General features: G+C 39.4%; 1 protein-coding gene across 11 annotated transcripts in view; it reads left to right on the forward strand.

Moving 5' to 3' along the window:
• The window catches only part of LOC116853478 (gamma-aminobutyric acid receptor subunit beta), a 148,191-nt gene that overhangs the window by 115,714 nt on the left and 12,096 nt on the right, over positions 1 to 20,381 (forward strand). For 7 of the 11 annotated variants that reach the window (XM_032834591.1, XM_032834596.1, XM_032834595.1 and 4 more), the window contains exons 5-6: positions 1,770 to 1,852; positions 18,961 to 19,098. In XM_032834591.1, coding sequence (XP_032690482.1) covers positions 1,770 to 1,852; positions 18,961 to 19,098 — 221 coding nt within the window. Of the gene's footprint in view, positions 1 to 1,769; positions 1,853 to 17,466; positions 17,605 to 18,960; positions 19,099 to 20,381 lie in introns of all 11 variants that reach the window. The other 4 variants (XM_032834593.1, XM_032834601.1, XM_032834594.1 and 1 more) reach the window with 1 other exon arrangement.

A 20,381-nucleotide genomic window follows, 5' to 3' on the forward strand; every position in this document is an offset into this window, starting at 1 on the left:
AGGGAGAGGAGAGAGAGAGAGAGAGAGAGAGAGAGAGAGAGAGAGAGAGAGAGAGAGAGAGAGGTGGAGTGCGCGCGTGTTCTCGTTTGCGTGAATAAATTCTTCCCGCTTCTCTCGGGCGCACAAGTCATCGATCACTGTCGCGCGCACACGAATCATACAGACGTCTGTACCATTTCGTACGTCTCTCTTTCGCGCGCACGTCGAAGAAGACGAGAACACCAATAGATAATAACGATACGGCACGTTGGAATCGATACGAATCGGTTCTTACTTGTTAGTCCCAATGTGATTCGCGCATAATCAGGTCGGCTGTGAATTAATTCCCACACGTTAATTCCACGTTCCCGAATGCAAATAGGTTGACTATGAATACACATACATACATACATATTTATATATGTCTATAGCGTGTCTGACTCGTACCATATCAGAGCTAATATATAGCTAGAATAGGTCGGGGTGAGTAATGGAATCAGTCTCTTTTTTTAAACAACCATGTAAAATTTCGAGTTATTAAATAAAAAAGATGGGCTAATCAGAGCATGCGACACGGTAGGCGGGACATACGGTTTAAGAAAATGAACAATTATAATACTTGCGGACCTCACGTAGTATCAGATTTAAGACGTAGTTCTCATCTCTGGGCCTATAAATGGGTTCGCGAGTAATCGTCCATTTTCTTCGTCTGCCGCGTCGCGCGTTCTTATTATCCTATCTATTTTATTTAATAACTCGAAATTTTACGTGGTTTACGGTGTTTAAAAAATGACACCGATTTCATTATTCACTCCAATCTATTTTAGCTATATATTAGCTTTAGTACGGTACAAATCAGACATTCTGTATATACAGGGTGTCCCGCATAAGACGTGCCAAAAATATAAGTAGAACAGATAAAAGTAAACAAATATTGTAGAGGTTATTTTTCAAACAATCACGTAAAATTTCGAAATATTCATTAAAATAGTTGGACTATTCAGAGCGCGGCGACGCGGCAGGTGGGACATACGGCTCGCCGCTGCCGGCGAAGAAAATGGACGATTGCTCGCGGGCCTATCTCATAGGCCCAGGGATGGTGACTACATCTTAGATCTGACACTGCATGATAGGCCCGCGTCCCACATTCTCCTTGTCACATTAAGTGGGAATGTAGAACAGGTTGAGGTAAACATAAAAATCCTATACCGTTTTGTGATATTCGCAATAATAACCGAGAAATTAATTGTAAAAATTTATGGAAAAACACGCTGAATGGTTGAGGGAGGAGCACTCACGACTCAGTAATATAGTAGGTAAATGTCAGTGCGTGTCTTATATCGCTATAATCCTACGTCTTGTCACACCGCGCCGAGGTAAGATACAGGAGTGCAGCGATATAAGTATAGGCAATAGTACGTTGTTTTTCCAATCACCGCGCCGACATCCGTGCACTATATTATTAGGCTACGAGAGCTCCTCCCTCAACCATTCAGCGTGCGTTTTTCCTTAATCTTTTACAATTAATTTCTCGATTATTATTGCGAATATTGCAAAGTGGTATAAGACTTTAATGTGAGAAGGAGAGTCTGGGACACCCTGCATACACACACATACACACACACACACACACATACACACACGTACACACACGCATATATATATATATATATATATATATATATATATATATTCATGTACTCTATATATGTATTCATGTATTTCTTCCACCCGTAAAGCACTTCGTCGAGAGGCGATCGTTAAACTGATTTTGCTCGAATGTGTTTCAGCTTAACGATTACAGCGTCATGTCCCATGAACTTGCAGTATTTCCCGATGGACCGGCAACTGTGCCAAATCGAGATCGAGAGCTGTAAGTACGCAACACGCGCGTGTACATATCTATATATACATATCTATACATACATAGGTGCATACCAGTGAACGAAATACAATTTCACAGAGTTCGACATTCTCGCCTATGTTACTTCTACTCGACATACTACCAATACAGATACACACATACATATACACACATAACTTGCGCATATTATTATGGAAGTCAAAGAGACTTTACCATGCACTTCGATAATATTATTTCTCAGAATGACAATCGACTCGCCGTATCTTTCTGGCGTCAATCGTCGACGTATACGTGTTAAATGTAATTTTAGAGAAAGAGAACTCTCTCGCTATAAATTCCCGACGAATTCGTAAGCTTGATCATCGCAATTGCAGTGACGGGAGATAAACGTGATACCAATTTCTAAAATACAATCAGTGTATTCTTCATAGAAATGCTATACTTGTAACTAATGGTGCAGTTATAAGTATGGTACTGCAATCAGTAAAATCTCACTGAAAGAATCAGTTAATAGTAACGATTATTCTCATTATTGATACACTTTGCAAATACAAATACAATGTCCTTTTTTAATATTACATCGATAATCAATATAATATTTTCATAATTATTGAAATAAGAGAACCGTTTGCCTATAAAAAAAGGAGCGCCAAGTGCTTTTTATGTAAGTTATTATAATTTTCTTCAACATGAAGGTAAACGTCCTAGTGATTAAACGTGTGATTACCGATAATTGAATTACTAATAATATACTTGTGTTTGTTAAGATGCTTAACAATAAATGAAACAAAATCACAAAGTAACTAAATATTTCTTTTCATTTATTATATTGTTTTGTATATTGAAAAGCATTTCAACAAAGAAAAATACAAAACCAATATGTCAATTATTGGGACATGTATGTTCGACCACTGGGACGTTTATCTTATTGTATTTCTCTAATTATTTTATTTTTTATTTAATAATATGTTACTAATATATTAATAATATATTTAATCTATAAATATATTATATAGCCACATATGTTTATAAAAGTAAAAACTGAAATGATTAATTATTCGTACTTGGTATAAACCTCTTTATATCATTACTTTTGTAGAGAGTGTAAAATTGTCTTGTATTTTTCAATAGAATATTTACGAGAATACAATTGATCTGAATAACGTTGTTTTAATAATATTTTTTAAATATCTTTTAGCTGAGCGCGCTTTTGTTGTAATTTATTTAGAACGATTTTTTATTTTGTAAAGACAAATGCTAACGCTAACAAATGCTAAATGCTAATGCGCGTGCATTTGACTTCTTTTTTATACTTTTTTTAAAAAAGTATCAACATACGCTATTGCGCGCCTTAGCATCGAGTTCCGTACTTGTTAAAAAATACCAGATATTCTTCGAATAGTCTCAAATCCATTTCGTGTCCTTTCTCGCAGATCATCTACATTGTTTACTGGCGTTGAATAGATTTTACTGGCACAATAGATTTTGAATGACCCTAAAAATAAAAATCTAATGGATTGAGATCAGAATATCGTGGTGGCATCACAATTGATGAATATTGTTCGTAAACATTAGACAAGGTCGAGACGTGCTAAGCTGTACAGTAGCGTGTGTTGATGCACGAGGCGAATACTTTGAACATTTTCTTTAATCATTCATAACTTGAAAACTAAGATATGTAGGACATATGACCTTTTTTACTCATTTTAGTGCGTATATTTACCTCTTAAAGTATTGACATGCATTTATGAATCACCCTGTATATAATTACATATGAATACATGTATGGGACTATATAAAGAGATTATATAAAGAGACAAAATTCATATATAAGAGTAATATATATTATATATAATAATTAATTATACTTATATATAATTAATACATATTACTTATATATATTAATTATATATAATTTATACACTGTGAGAGAAAAAATATCTAAAAAATAAAAAATATTTTTTTCTGTGCGTGCTAATAATATTCACTTAAATTCGTTTGTTTAAATAGAATCAACGATTGCTTTCATGAAAAACAACGATTTTAGGAGAATGTATGTTTTCTCTCAGTACAAAAATATTTGTTACATATTAGTACAAATAAATATATGTTATTAGTATCCACTGAGTAAATATTTATTAGATAATCTTTCTCTTTTTCTGCTATATACATATTACTGTATATAATTTTATATAATTATATATATATATATATATATATATATATATATATATATATATATATATATATATATTTCTTCTTGCTCGGAAAGTTATAAACCGATAAATTTTACATATTACTATGATATTTAAATATCGTAAAGTTAAAGAATCTGGGTGAAAGATTTCTATACAAAAACCACTTATTAAGTATAAAGCAGAGCAGTAAATTGGGAGTGTCTCCACTAAAAGTCAATGAATATTGTTTATCGATTAAATATTCCTTTTACTGATTTGATCAGAAATATTTTTACTGATTACACTTTAAGAGAGCGAGAATATACTGTTATATAACCTTGTGCGAGGTCGTAAAGGCGATAATTGTTCGTTTAAAAACAAGAACGATATTGAGATCTTTGAGAAACGACAGGCGTCGATTGTGTTTTTCAAGAGTATCTCGCCATCGAACAATATCGCAGTGTCACGTTTAGCCCGGAATCGCGATTACCACTCGATCGGCCGTATAACGGTTCTCACTGAAGCAGATTGTAAAACGCGAACGATCAATTCCGGTATGTGAACCCGTGCATGTAATTCGAGGATAACGCCGAAAACGATACGCAGAAAGTATCCTTATCGATAGTCGATTGTCGTTGATTCAATGCGATTCAACTGTACATCGCTTTGAAACCTTTTTTCAGATAAACACAGAAAGACGCTTCTACCGTGTATATTTGCGTCGAGCATAAAAACTTCGTATCCCCACCCCCTCTATTACACACTCATACAGAGAATACTATCAACCCTCGCGAACCTATCGCTCTCCATATTTTCCTCCCTCCGTTCCTCCAGACCGCCCTCACAACTGACAGCCTATGCCTCCTTCTCGCTCTCTTTTCCCCGACATCAGGTTTTACTTTCCTTCTTTCTTCTCTATCTTCCCCTCTCTATCTGTCTATCTGTCTGTCTGTCTGTCCGTCACTCGCCACTTCACACGCTCACTCACACGATCAGTCAGCCCACACAAGTGAGAATCACTCCCATTCACCTCGTTCACTCACTCGCTCACCCACCCACCCGCTCTCTCGCTCACAACACTGGTTGGGTTTCTTTTTTTTTTATTCCATACACACGGTGATTGTACGTATGTAACAACATGGACTTGCAAAGTCGGGCATTTATTGCAGCTCCCTTTTTCCATTTTTCTCCCTTTTTTTTTTTGTTTTTTGTTTTCATGAAACAGAAACCGATGAATGAGAGAAACGTGTATGTGACGTTTCGAGCGTCAACATGAACTTCGCGCACCTGACGAATTTCGTCTTTATAAATAAATCTCGCGTATAAAAGTTTTTTTCCGGTTAATGACGCATTCCAAGATCTTTAGATCCGAGGAATGCGAAAAAACCCATTTTCCCATGGTCGACAGTTGTCAATAAACGCCCGATTCTGCGATTGAGCACAGTGTGCGGTCAGTGAGCACCTTAATAAGGAGCTTCGATGCGCCGAGACGATGGCCAGTATCGATGCGCGCACTGTATACGCAAACTGATCTGTCGACGAGACACATCTCGATCAATCGAATCGCTGTGTTAGGTTGTTTAAAGTGTTACACGAGCATACAGAAATCGTAGACTGACCACAAGACTTATAACGCGCCATGGGAACCTCCCAGTGCGCGAAAAAAATCAACACATGCGAAAAGACTACCACATGTTGTGCGTATGTGTGCGTATTTGTGCGCGTGTGCGTGTCCGTGTGCGCGTGTCGATGTGTGTGATAGCGCTAACGTTTCATTGTCACGAGCTCGTGTTGGTTGCCACTGCTGCAAATTGCACGGTGTGTTAATGTGCAAAGGAGAATTCTCGTACGTCTTTTTCTTTACTTCTGTGCCATTTGTGTCCACGTGTGTTTCATATCGCCGGAGTAATTATCGTTACTCACTGCTATCGACATTAGTAATTCATGCATATAACGCATGTAGCGCGTAAATAGTCTGAATAAATTAACGCAACATGGTCACTTCAAATCGGCATTATATTGATTATTACAAAATAAATAATTAGAAATTGCGTATGAACGGTGTCGCATAAGCAAACGCGTTTCTAATGAGGTAAAAGTACCATTGCCTGGATGCGTGCGTAATTATTTCTGGACATACTCTGATCGAAATCTATGTCTTACTAGACACCCAATTAATTACTGCATTTTCATTAATTGTATCAATACTGTGAGGGAAATGGATAAAAACTCGACAGAGTTTTATTTAGTAATTGAAACAGTTTTCTTGATAAAAATATGTACCGTTTGCGTAGGCAACTGCCCACTTATTGTATAGTATCATTGCATTTCATACATGTATCGAAATTGCGCAAAAACTGGAAAGGAACTGAACATAGTTTTATTAAGTTTTATGCCGCACGCACATGTGTGCATGATAAAGATTATACTATATTAAATTATATTAAATTTATTGTTTAGAGACGATCTTAAAACTACATAAAGAATGTGTAGCAAAACATAAAGTAAGGAAGAAGAAGCACGGAATTTAACAAAACAACAACACGTTAAAAAACAACACGAATATTTATAGCAGAAATAACAAGTAAGGTTAAAGTTAAAAGTGAGCAAACGACAAATGGACTGTATATTAATAATATAGAATTGTATTGCGACGAGAACACATCAGTCTATTTTAAAAACGTATTTTAGATTTCCTGTACAATTGTGGACATTAAAGTTGTGCGACTTTTTGTAATAAGCCTTGGTAACGTAACCTAAAGATGATTCAATGAGAGAATAGTTCCTAAGAAATACATTTTTATTGGGTCATTCGGTTATATTCTGAGATTTATTAAAAAATCAGACAACATTTATGTCTACGATTGTACTGCGATTTTTATTAACTTTAAAATTGCCCTACTGAAAAAGTTTAGTTAAGATCTCAATTGAGAACTCAATTGAAATCTTATGTGAGATCGTAACTGAGAACTCGTATGAGATTCCGCAAGATGTCGCATGTAAGATCTCAATTAAAATATAAGCCCTGATGGAAATAATTTATTGAAAATATAACGAACGTTGGCTGAAATATTTTTGAAAAGCATTCACAATTGACTCAATTTCATTAAAATTTCATCATAATTTCATTAATATATTAGCAATATATTAGTACAAATTTAGAAAAATTTAGTGCAAAATTATTATTAATCAAAACAGATTGAGGAAAGTATAATAAAATATAATTATGTATTTAGTGTTTTCACAACACTAATAATATATGTTTTTTTTTTGTTAATTTCCGACGATTTATTCATTAGTATGGTTCAGGTAATTGATAATATATAATTATTTTGTTTATATAATAAAAAACTGGCATTCCAAATTTTGTGTCGTTTTATTTATTCGTGAGACTTGCGTGGTTTCGATCCCGTGTCAGGCGGTCACCCATTTTTAAATGATTATGCTATCCAATGTTTGAGTCTTCAACGATCGTACGGGAACTGATGATGCCAATGGGCTGTAACGATATCTTGGTGGATTATATTTACAATATACTCTTATATCGTTCAAAAATATTATGACATATTTGTTGGTAAATGTTTCAAAGAATCTAACAACAGTCACAATGCGATTAATATTGGTACAATATTGTATAAGTAATCAAACTTTAACCTACAACGTGCTCGCAAAAGATAAAGAATATTCCTTCTTTCTTTGTCGCAATATTTCGACAGAGTAAGGTTATAACTAGGTTCTTTTTATAATTATAATAAGAGTCATTTTATAATTATAAAAAGAGTCATTTTATAATTATAAAAAGAGTCTAGTCATAACCTTACTCTGTCCAAATATTGCGAGAGAGAAAAAAGGATTATTCTCTCTCTTTTACGAACATGTTGTAAGTTAAAGTTTGATTACTTGTACAATATAGTATCAATATTAATCGCATTGTCATTGTTGTTACATCCTTTAAAACATTTACCAGCAAATATGTCATTACATTTTTGAACGATATATTGTAAATAAAATCCACCAAGATATCGTTATAGTGTACTGGAAACACCAGTTCCCGTATGATCATTGAAGTCTCAAGCATTGGACAGCATAGTCATTTAAAGATAGGTGACCGCCCGACACAGGATCGAAACCATGCCAGTCTCACGAATAAATAAAACGACACAAAACTTGAAATGCCAGTTTTTTTATTATTTAGGCAAAGTAATCATACATTATCAATTATCTGAACTATATTAATGAATAAATCATTGGAATTTAACGAAGTAACTACAAACATAGCGCTACACCTTGATCAGAATCTCAAGAGTTTTATTCCTCAGTTACCTGGGTAAAAGTTAATATAACTGTTCATTAACTGCTTAAAAACTACACGAAATTTCTACCAGGGTATTTTTGGCCGTAATCATATATTTTGGTTGTCCTAACATGAAAATGGTAGCAGTAACGTGCATATAAAATTATTATCGCTAACATTATTGTGAAATTTAATAAAAATATAATTTTCTTGATTGAATTTATAATAATTATTTCTTTATGTGATATTAGTTACAAATACCAGACATGTTTTTCACAGTGTATATTCCGTGCTGAAACTTTCAATATATGTACTTGAAGAACCAAATCAATAAGAGTGTCCAGAATTGAATACGTATCGAGATATTGGGTACTTTTACCTTAATTCCACGAGGATGCGAATACAAATTTGGGGCAAACGAGAGCACACTCGGCAGTGGCACGAAATGCAGTCGACGGAAATAATCGCGAGACCTATTTGACGATCTTCGATCATTCCAGGCAGAAATGCCGGGACATCGTCGATTTCTACAGAATGATGGAAAAAGTTTGGCTTTAATTCGACCTCGCTAAAAGATCTATATTAAAAGTCAGTCGAACGTGGAATAAGGTCGAGGGGTCATCGGAAGTCCGGCGTACGAGATATCGCGGGAACTATCGACCAAGTTGGTCGATTAGTTTCGTCGAGCAGAAAGCTTGGACTTTCCTGCGGACGCCCTTTCGCTCCCTTAATTGGCCAGGCTGCTCGAACGCGAGTTATTACGACCGTTAGAAGTTGTCGCGATACATTGCCACCACGAATTATCGAGGAATGCTCACGCGCGACTCGCTAAACTTCCCAGATGACTTACTTAAAAGAATTACAGTCATCGATTCACTTTAACTTTAGCTTAATTAATTCTTTATCGCTATCTAATGAAACTTCTGACGAGAGTAAACAATTTCAACTAGACCAAATGGTTGTAGGTAGTTTGTATCGGAAAAATTCGTCATTAACACGATGAACATCACGTACTCTCCAAATTTCTTGGAGTGAGATTTTATTCGAAAAGTAGAGTAGCCACCGTTTTTCTCAGATTCGAGTGATTTTTCACTCGTATAAGGTGACTTTTCCACTCTGAATCATAAATAGTAGTGAATATTTTCACTAAAAATTGATGAGAATGAATTTGAGATACAATCACGTACAAAAAAGTTGTCTGTGATTTTTGGGATGACTCTTTTGTAAACTCTCAGTCTTATCCAATGGAAAAATTTATTTTTTAATAGAAGAATACTTTCTTTGGACAAGAAGGACGAGTTCACAATCTCACTCCAAAAATTATGGACTACCTTTCTATCCGCGAACATACATCGTAGAGTTCAAATACGTTTGATTATTTTTGAAATCAAGAGTTACTAAAAAATTTGCAACTAGTCATTTATTTCTACACAGTCATGCGTTGTGACTGTTTATAGAGTTAGAAATCGTTTTAAGCTTGAGTGAAACATTTACTCTTCGATTTCAGGTGGTAATATTTTCACTGTCGTTTTGAATGAAAATACTGCCACTTTTCATTTGAGTGAGATTCCACTCCAAGAATTATTCGAAGAGGCAACGGCGATGTATCGAAGCAGCTACGACATTTCGACAGTTTTCCGGTTGAAGTTACCGGAAATCTTGTTAACTTGAACAGAATCTGGTATTTTCAACCGGAATTACTGGTTCGTTCATATTTCACCAGAATCTATCTGCAAAATATAATATGTTCATTGTTGGTTTCGATGCACGTCAATCAATTGTACGTCAATCAATTGCACTCGTTATTCTGCATATAAAAATATTCAGGTAAGGTTCCATAAAATAAACACATTACAAATATACTTCATATCGTATTCCAACAAGCATCAGGGTAAAGTCTGAAATATCTTAAAAAGTATTTCGATGTTATATCAATACTTTCGTATGCAAAGTGGAAATGACAAATGGAATTCACTTATGTAAGTGAAACGCATTATTTTATATAAAAAAATTAAATGCAACTTTGACGTGACCTTGTGGAGCAGCTTGAGGTTAAGGTGAGGTCATTCATAACTTTTTGTCTCCCTTAGAATTAAATTAAGAATTAAATGTAAGAGTCTAAGTGTCAGAGTCTAAGTGTCAGAATTAAATGGGACTTTGTGTGTGTATGTAATATTCTGTGTATATTCTGTGTTCTGTGTATAATAGAAATGTAATTCCACACACAAGAGGATTATTAGATATACATATACATACTAACTATACTCTATGATGTTTAATTCGTATATATATTTTTGTAAAAAAAACTAGCAATATCCAAGCAAAATTTCCTTTTTGAGAAAAGACAAAAAACAGCGCCAAATGTGCGAGCCGCATCTAAAACATTACTTAAAGGTTTTATAGTGAATTATTCCTACTTACTTTATGATATAAGATTAAAATGACCAGATAATATCGAAGAAGATCAGTTATTGATTAAATTAAAAAGTATTTAATTTTATTATTCAATTTGTATTTTTTACAAAAGCAATGATATCATAAGATTTGCGTCAAGTGTGACCACATGACAAATTATTGATATTTTCTTAATTACGTTTCGTTACCTCAACCAGACAAAATAATGTTATTACCTCTTAACCAGACAAATTGAAAACATTAAAATAAAAGATAGTTATTTAAACTTGTATTTTTATCAAAGAAATAATATCAGAAAGTTCAAGATTCAAAAACGTGCCCGGAAATATATACAATCGCCTTAAAACCAAAGCTTAATAAAATATACGTTTCATACCACATACTAATTGCGTTGAAGTATATTGAAATATTTTATGGATTTAAAATATAAATTGACATGTTTGGAAGTTTATGTGTTGTAATTCGAATTAAGCACGCCAAATATTTTTAGGTCTTGAAATTTTTAAATACCGAACTTTCTGATATTATTTTTGTTATAGGAAATACAAGTTTAACAACTATATTTTATTTTAATGTTTTTATTTTATTTTATTAAAGAAACAAAACAGAATTAAGAAAATAAAATGCCAATAATTTGTCATGGTCACACTTCATAATTTGTCATAGCACAAACTTCACGGTATCACACATTTTCTTTGTAGAAAATACAATTGAATAATAAAATAAAATATTTTTTAATTTAATCAATAGTTATTCTTTCTCAGTATGATTTATCTGATCATTTTGATTGTATATATTTAAGTGATAATTAACATTAAAATGCTTAAGTAGTTTTCTAGATGGTCTGCGTACACTTGGCGTCTTTTATATATTTTTCTAAAAAGATTCTTGTTAATTTGAACATAATTCTAGTAATTTCAGCTGGAATTTCTGGTTTGTTTATATTTCATCAGAAATTTATTTAATCCAACCTAAATTTTTTTTCTTCAGTGTGAACTCTGGTGTACGTGGACAGAAAAATTGTCCGTAATTTTTGAAGTAAGTTAATAAAATCTCTGCCTTATCCAATGAGAGAATTTTCAATGGGAGAATTCTCCCACTGTACTAAACGGATGGACTTTATAAACTCCACTAACCAGAAGTTACGAACAACTTTTCTGCCTACGAGTGTATACAATCCAGCATAATAGCTTTGACATTTACTAGGCCTATTTCCAACCAAATTTCTCGATTACACGCAATATTCGAACATTGTCATTCGTATATCATAGCTGTTGATTGAACGGCTCCAACAAAGCCGTTTCCTCGAAATAATTAATTATGATATATGGATAAATGGACATATTGCGTATAATCGAGAAATTCCTTTGGAGAGAATTGAATTTAGTAAATGTTAAGACTATTATACTAAATTGTGCACACAGTCATCGTCACACAGACATATTCGCACTAATCGATTGAAACATTCGCTTATATGAAGTCAGAATTCATTCTGATCTTGAGTGAGAGATAAACACTTACGATTTCGAGGATAGTATTTTTACTACCGCTTTGAATGAAAATACACTGTCAATCCAAATGTGTTACTTTTAGATGCATAACGTGTAATTTAGCTAAGGCTCCTTTTGTATATTTTTTTGCTATTTTAAATCATGTCATTTAACACACTTAAAAAACGTGTAAATTAGAATTTAAAACATTTAAATGCGTTAAATAACATGACTTGAAACGGTAAGAAACATGCAAAAAGAGATTCTGTCAAAATAATCACAATTGGATTTGCATTGTGCTGTCACTTTCCACTCGTCTTGTGAGTGAGACTCCACTGCAAGAAATTTCGGGGATAAATTGTGACGTAGATCACTAAATCAATAATCCAATTTGCAATATCCTGCAACTTCTATTTCTTTTAAGAGCGCTTCTCAAGAAATCGACGTCCAATAAAGCGTGCAAGATTTTGTCGCCGACGAAACTGACACTGTCGATAAACATAAGCCAATGGTATTATGTTCACATTCCCTCATGCGCGATTTAACACGTGACTGTCTTTAATACTTCGTTCCTATTTATAACTGTAGACTTAATATGTGATTGACGTTCCTGTGCGCGAAATTCTGCCTAAAGCGTATTGCGATTGATGCAATCTATGAAAAGAAAAGACGAGCAGGCGCCAAATTCGTAGAACTCTGGAGAGTTTCTTGATTAGTTTCGCCGAGCAGTGAGAAGTGTCAGATCACGAACCTCGTTTCGCTCTTAACTTAGCCATTAAGCCTGATATTATTATCCCTCTTAGTATTGATTTTGTATTTCCGCGATGGCGAAAATGGCGCTGGCTCGCGCGCATTCCCGTGCAACTGCTGGTTCTCACGATCTTTCGACTGCGTAAAATACATTTAAAAAGGTATATCCATGTATATATCCTGCATACGCACACAAGCAAATAAACTTGAGGTGCACGAACAATCCGAAGCTTAGAAAATCGTCTCGCCGATTTTATCCATACATCAAAGTATCGAGTTCATTTTACGGACTGTAACCGTGCGATGTACACAATCTGAAGGATATGGAAACAGACGTGCAATTTGCAGTAATCTCGGGCCATAGCGAGTATGAGCGTGTCGTTATCCGCGCTCGTCGACACGAAACGATCGCGACTTTCACGGCAAAAAGTGACGAAACCTGAACCGCTTTACCCGTGAGGTAGCTTTATTTGTCATCAACAAAATAGAAAAAAAGAAGAAAAAAGAATCGAAAGCGATATGTGTCAGATTCAATACGACCAATACGTTTACAGGACACGCTTTGTCACATCCTACGCAAAGACCGTATACGAACGTATTTACGAGCATCCTCTGAAGGGTCTCCACTCCACCAAGCTACCACTGACCGTGAGTCGTCACGTCGGTCTTAGCTGGACGCGTGATTTCCCGACGATCGCGCGCGCTCGGCAGCAAGTACCGAGCGATGGCCATGCGCGCGTACACGTGCAACACGAGCAGTCCCAGACATACACACACACACACACACGCGCGCGCGCGACGTATTTCCCCCCTCCCCCCCACTGTCTCTACCGGCCATCCCGGCAAACCCCCCCTGCCCTTCGGTTCACGTAGCAGGCGCGCAAGCGACACACCGCGACACCATATCGGCAATCGACGACAATCCGCGATCGCTGTATCTCCAGAGGATCTTTCCGCGAGTCGGCAATGCGGCGGGAGCGCTGCAAGAGCGAAGAGGTATATCTAGTGTCCCATGCACGCGCGACGAACGCATCCGCCTCGCAGGGGGTTGGAATCCCGTTCGGTGCTGAGTTTGATAGTGATTTCCTCCGGAAGGAATGTTACATTCAGGGGCGAGATCACGCTGAACTAGATACATCACGTGAAGCACACTCACACTTGTAAATACATGAACGAAAACTTGGCGTGAACTGCCTCCGCCCCCGCTGCTGCCGCTACCGTCGCCGTCGCCGTCGAAAATCGATCCCGAGGTCGAACCGCGCGATGAAGGTGTGCTGTTTGAACACTCTGTCACCACTTTGCCACTCACCATCACCACCACCACCACTTTACCACCACCCATCACTTTACCATCACCAAACCGAACCCCCCGAGAACCTCAACAGCCTCCGACATATAGCACTGAGCCTCGTGTCCGGGGACGTAGAAAGGGCCGACGAAGGCCAGCCCCGAAGGAGGCTAAACCCAGAAACGACGTGTCGACAATGGTCCGACCGAATTAAAACGCATTGTGCATCTAGCCCAGCGCATGTAAGAACGAAACGACTGCAACATTATATCCGCGGCGTGCCACGTCGCGGTCACATTGTATCGGTAATGCCTATGGATTTGCTTGTGATTTGATTCTTTAATCTGCGAAACTTGGGTTTCGAGATATGTATATATATATATATATATATATATATATATATATATATATATATATATAATACGCCCCCCTTCCCGCCCTCGCCCCCACCCTCTTCAAATAACTCTTGTACGTATATAGTAGTGTGAACGTTCTTTACTCCTAACGTAGTTCTCAAGAACGGCATGCGTCGGCATGGTTACATCTACTTGCGATCCACTCTGCGGGATAAAATTTTACGAGAGATTCATCAGTAGATTCGTTGTTTCGAGGTAGCAATGGACACGACGATTGCACACTTGTGACAGCTGTTTCGTCTAGATTACGGCGACAAGATACATTTACCTCGGACTTGCCTTTCGTTCAATGGTATTCCAATGTCTCGGTACTTTGCGTCCAACCTCGATCTTTCACACGAACGAGTCGCACGTGAAGATCTACGCTATGAGTTTTGTCTTGCATTGTGTTGTTTTGTGTTGCATTATATAAAAATGGTGAAAAGGAGAGAAAAAGGAAGGCAAAGGGAAGCGCGAGAGCTTTTCCGTTGGGCGCGTGTTGTACGTTAAGCAAGTTTCATTAATTCAATCCTAATTCGCGACTGTCTCGATGATATCGTATGTTTAATCAAGAATAACATTTGGATATTAACGGAAGAGAGAGGGAAGGGGAGAGGCTAAAGCCCTTGTGGTAATTCGCGTCTCTCGCGTGAAACACGGAGCATGGCGCATGGAGAATGGAGCATGGTACACGGTGTATGTAGCACAGGACGTGAAATGCGCGGCATAAAGCATGTAGCACATATATGTAAATCTACCTAATCCCCCGAGCCCCTCTATGCGTACGCCATACTATATATATGTGTATATATATATATATATATATATATATATATATATATGTGTGTGTGTGTGTAGCATGCCGAGCACGAAACTCTTTTTCTCTCTCTCTCTCTCTCTTTCTCTCTCTCTCTCTCTCTCTCTCTCTCTCTCTCTCTCTCCTTTCTTTGCTTCTCCATATATCTACTTATACACTCTCCACTTATCGTCTTAAACCTAAACTTGCTCTCACTACCATAGTCCTTGGGTATTCTGCTAATGTTGCCGCAGTTCCTTTTTCCTGCAGTATTCAGCAGCGAACGCTAACTACCCACCTACTCCTTTGTTCCTTCCACCGAGCCCCCAAACCTCTCGTGATGCTTAATGTTGCCCTCAGTTCAGGACCTCTTTATTAAAACTTTATAAAAGTACTAATTTATCTACGCTGCACTTAATCATGCGACGACCATCGGCAGGAATAACGAACGAACGAACGGACGAACGGACATAATGTTTTAGCTAACTTCGTGCCGGGGCGCGGTCGTCACTGCCGGTAAACGTGATGCTTTTACTAACTGTAGAAACGCATCCGTAAGCGTAACAAGCGCGTTGCACTGGAAAAATGTAATTACGCGGTATCCCGTGAAAAATGAAAGCGGGAGAAGGAGAAAAAGGGAAGGGCATAACTTAAAATATATTCGAATTATTGCAAAACATCGATGCCTTCGCCATAATAACGGCGGGAATGCGAACTCTCATCCTCTCTCGCGCTACATTCGTCCTCTCTCGTGATACGAACGCAGCGCGCGGCGAGTAAGGCCGTTTATTTAAACCGCAGGCTCACCGGCGGTGTCGAACATGTCCGTTGCGAAACGTAACGTCATTATCGAAATCGTGGTTTTACGCGATTGTGCCCGCCGTAGGGATCGCGACGAATTATTGGACGAGATAAAACGCACGCGCGAGTGCGCATCACCGGATTCCACGCAAAAACAAAAGCAATTAATTTGGCATACTCGAGGGCGTACCGCTTAATCCACGTTTGGCCGATGCTTGCGCAATGTGGCCTCGCCACCGCGACGGAATGCCACTTTGGTGCCTGGAATGCGGTGTAACGATCGTAATCACCTAAGATTCAGTTACGGAGGAATGTTTCTCAGTGCGGTATGTACGCGCTGGAGGCCGCGCGGAGGAATTAGAGGGCGCAAATAGAGGCGCGAGTAATGATCGATCGGGAAATTGTGGGCCGTTCGTTTGGAAGAAGCGGGGCGCCGAGCGGGCGCGCGAGACGGCGCTCAAATCGGTACGTGTTGCATCCGACTGTGTGTCTACGTTTCGCAGTAGTAGCGCGCATAGGGGAGTAGTGGTGCACCGGCTCGGCTTCCGTCGATTCCCGCGCGGTCTCAGACGTGCTTGCCGCAGATTCGGTTTCCCGAAAGTATCACGGACGCGTCAAGAGAGTATAGCCTGAACCTGAACGGGAGAGACAGTCGCGTCTGCGCGAACGTAATAGCGCTCTTTATGTAGATCCTGAGGCACGGGAGCAGCAAAAAGGGCCAAGATCATCTCACGGAATGAAATTGCGCCCTGCTCTCCGGCTATAAACCCAAATCTCTGGCATAAAATTTGCACACGCGACAACAAAACTCGGAATTCCCGCGCGGGATCCTGAGTTTCGTCGTGAGTACGTCTACGGGACTAAGACCCGCGCGCGCGAAACATTGCAGAGAACACTCTGCTCGGATCTCGGTGAAGGGCAGAGCGCCCCCTGTCGGTGAAAATCATAAGGCCGGACTCGATGACGTCCGTGATACAGCAACACGGGGGGCATCCTAAATCGATTCCGCACGAGAGAGAAATTTATGCTACTCCCCGGCACACAAAATTGGATCGTGACGTAACAACGGGAACGGTTTAGGTTGCTCGCGATAACTTTGCTTCTAATTAATGTGCTCCCCGAGGATACCCGCCCTCCCATCCTGAACCGAACATCACCTGAGTGTCTAATTACTGTATGTTAGAGCGAAGATATTTGTGTTCTTGTTCTCTCGGCAGTTGGATACACAATGCGCGATATTCGGTACAAATGGAACGCCGGCCTACAGTCGGTCGGCATGTCGAACGAGGTGGAACTACCGCAGTTTCGCGTGCTCGGTCACAGGCAACGACAGACAACCATACACCTATCTACAGGTAGATATTCCCCTCTTATTCGTTCTTCCTTCTAAACTTGGTCCAGAAGCTCGCGCGAGTAATGCATATGTATGTATATACAATATATGTGTGAGAAAGGCGAGATAGAGAAGTGCGGATCACGTAGTTGTCGCGTCTATAGTCGTCGAATTGCGAGTAACGACGCGTGTGAATTTGCGCGTACACGTTTAGTGGTGTATGTACATTCACACACGGCAACACACCACGACTCTTGCCGGCAATGTTTCGAGAGATTTATATTATATATATATATATATATATATATATATATATATATATATATATATATATATATATATACATATATATATACATATGTGTGTAGTGTGTGTGTGTGAGTGTGTGAGTGTGTGTGAATTCTGTTTTTATCCGCACCGATATGCACCGATCACTGTGTTGTCTTTTCGCGCGAATACGTTTAATAATGTAAGAATGAGTTTACTCGAAGGGACCGCGCAGTCCTGCGGCCATTTATTCCTACGGATCGACTGATCGACTCATCGGTTTTTAACCCACACTACGCGGAAGACGCAGCCGATAGCTGGGTCACGCGTATATCCATCGTCCCTAGACTTTGTTTCTCCTCACGGTGTGTCGCAGGTGGATGATATACCATTCTCACGCTCGTGCTGTCCGATCATTTTCGTACAAGCTCGTATGATCTACAATCCGTTTTGTCGTGTTGTAGCGAGCCATCGAAAGAAACGCGAATGTTCACGAACTACTGCGCATGCGGGACTCGAAATCCAGATCTGCTCCCGACGCATGGATCAAACCGTTCTCTTTCTCTCCTTCTCGCGCGGTTCTACTGGCAAAGCTGTTTACGTCGGGTTCACGTGAATCGCAAACGAGTTTCAGAAATAGTATTACGTCCACCTGCGGCTCTCTCAACATCCACCATCTACAACATCAAAAACAATATTCGACACGACGAACTCGTAAATACGGATGATATGCGCTTCCCGCTTCTCGATCGTGTCCTACAATCGAGAAAATCGTCCACGATCTCTCATCACACGTCAGATATATTCCACCCACACAAGCCCCTTCTTAAAGTTAGCTTAATGTGGGTTCTCGATGGCTCTCGCCGCGAGGACATCTCTCGCTGAGAAGGACAGAAAGTAAGATAAACTTGCTGAAAGGGACAGATAGATAGAAAGAAAGAAAGAACGGAAAAATTGTGATATAGAGAAAGGGGAGAAAGTGAAAGAGAGCACGGACTCGTGAGGTTTGATGGGGGTGCGAGGTAAGTGGAGGCCCCCTCGGAGCTGAAATGCGTTTGAGGGCTTCCGCGAAGGTACGTACCAACCGCGGGGGGTCTCTCTATTTTTTCAGTCGGATACACGATGAGGGACATCCGGTACAAGTGGAACGAGGGCCCGAACAGCGTCGGGGTCAGCAACGAGGTCTCCCTGCCTCAGTTCAAGGTCCTCGGTCACCGTCAACGTGCCATGGAGATTAGTCTTACCACCGGTAACGTATAAACACAACCCCCCACCCCCACCCCCACCCCCACCACCAACAATTAATTGTTCAACCCTCGCTTTTAACGGCATGGGTAAGGTGGAGAGACACGTGAGCGCTATCCGATGTCCGCAGGCGCAATTGTCGCTCTCTCGTGAGAGAACCGTCGTAATCCTGTATACTTTACGAATAGCCGTCGATCGATCGATCGATCTCTCTCTTTCTCGCTATCTCGCGATTCTGCGGTTGAATCTCGTTGAATCTCGTAGCGGAGCTCGCTGGCGTTAATCTGACGGATAGCCGGCACTCATGCATTCTTCAGCTGCGAATTCTTTCCTTATCAAGGAAACATCGTCGAGACCTCCCCGCTCAGTTCAATCGAAGTTTTAGGTAGTGGTTGTTATTGATAGTGGTTGTTATCTTCTTCTTAGGCATTATGGTTGCTTTCATACTGCCGATCTCTTCGCGCCAGTTTGTCACGGCGCGACAAGAGTTCTCTGTGATATATATTCCGATCACAAACGACCTCCGACAGAGAGGTCTCTTCGATCATCTCCGTCTTTCTCACTCTTCGATGTTCTTCCCACGACTCGACGATCACGTGTCGCAAGTGGCGACCAAGTGACGCTCAGGGAAGACGAGCTAATGTCTTTCTCTTTGCCACGTCCTTCTGGATAATGCGCTGGCGTGAAGTGCAAATCACTGCGAATTCGCAAGAGCAGAAGAGAGAGGGAGTGAGAGAGAGAGAGAGAGAGAGAGAGAGAGAGAGAGAGAAAGGGAGAAAAACACACATAATATAGAGAGTGAAAATTGCGGGACAACTGGATTTTCCTCGTCCCCAATCGATTCCTCGTTTTTCTTGCCTCCCGAATCGCAATTGCATCCCTCGAGTCTCTCGAGACGACAAACGACGCACGCGAACGAGATACACGCTGGCGCCACACTTCACACGGTAGCCGTGCACGCCACGCACACCAAGAGACATATCGTATATACCCAGAAGAGAGTACAAAGAGTCGTCCGCACCGGCGATGCGAATTTCACTTAGCATCCAGCCAGCTCTGGCGCGCCATATTTCCGGCCTGCGCAAGAAATAGAGAAAGCCACTCGCGCAAACAATGAAATCGCTTTTCCTGGCAGAGGCCAGTGACGGAACGGAACGGGCGGGGAGGATTGAGGGAGGGGGGTGGGAGGGAGATCGGGTGAAGGGAATAAAGGGAAATTGAAGGGAGGAGAAAGAGAGTGAGAGAGAGAGAGAGAGAGAGAGAGAGAGAGAGAGAGAGAGAGAGAGA

This window comes from Odontomachus brunneus, unplaced genomic scaffold (genome assembly GCF_010583005.1).
Source record: "Odontomachus brunneus isolate Ranch 3 - 2012 unplaced genomic scaffold, Obru_v1 Obru_scaffold_332, whole genome shotgun sequence".
Taxonomy (NCBI): domain Eukaryota; kingdom Metazoa; phylum Arthropoda; class Insecta; order Hymenoptera; family Formicidae; genus Odontomachus; species Odontomachus brunneus.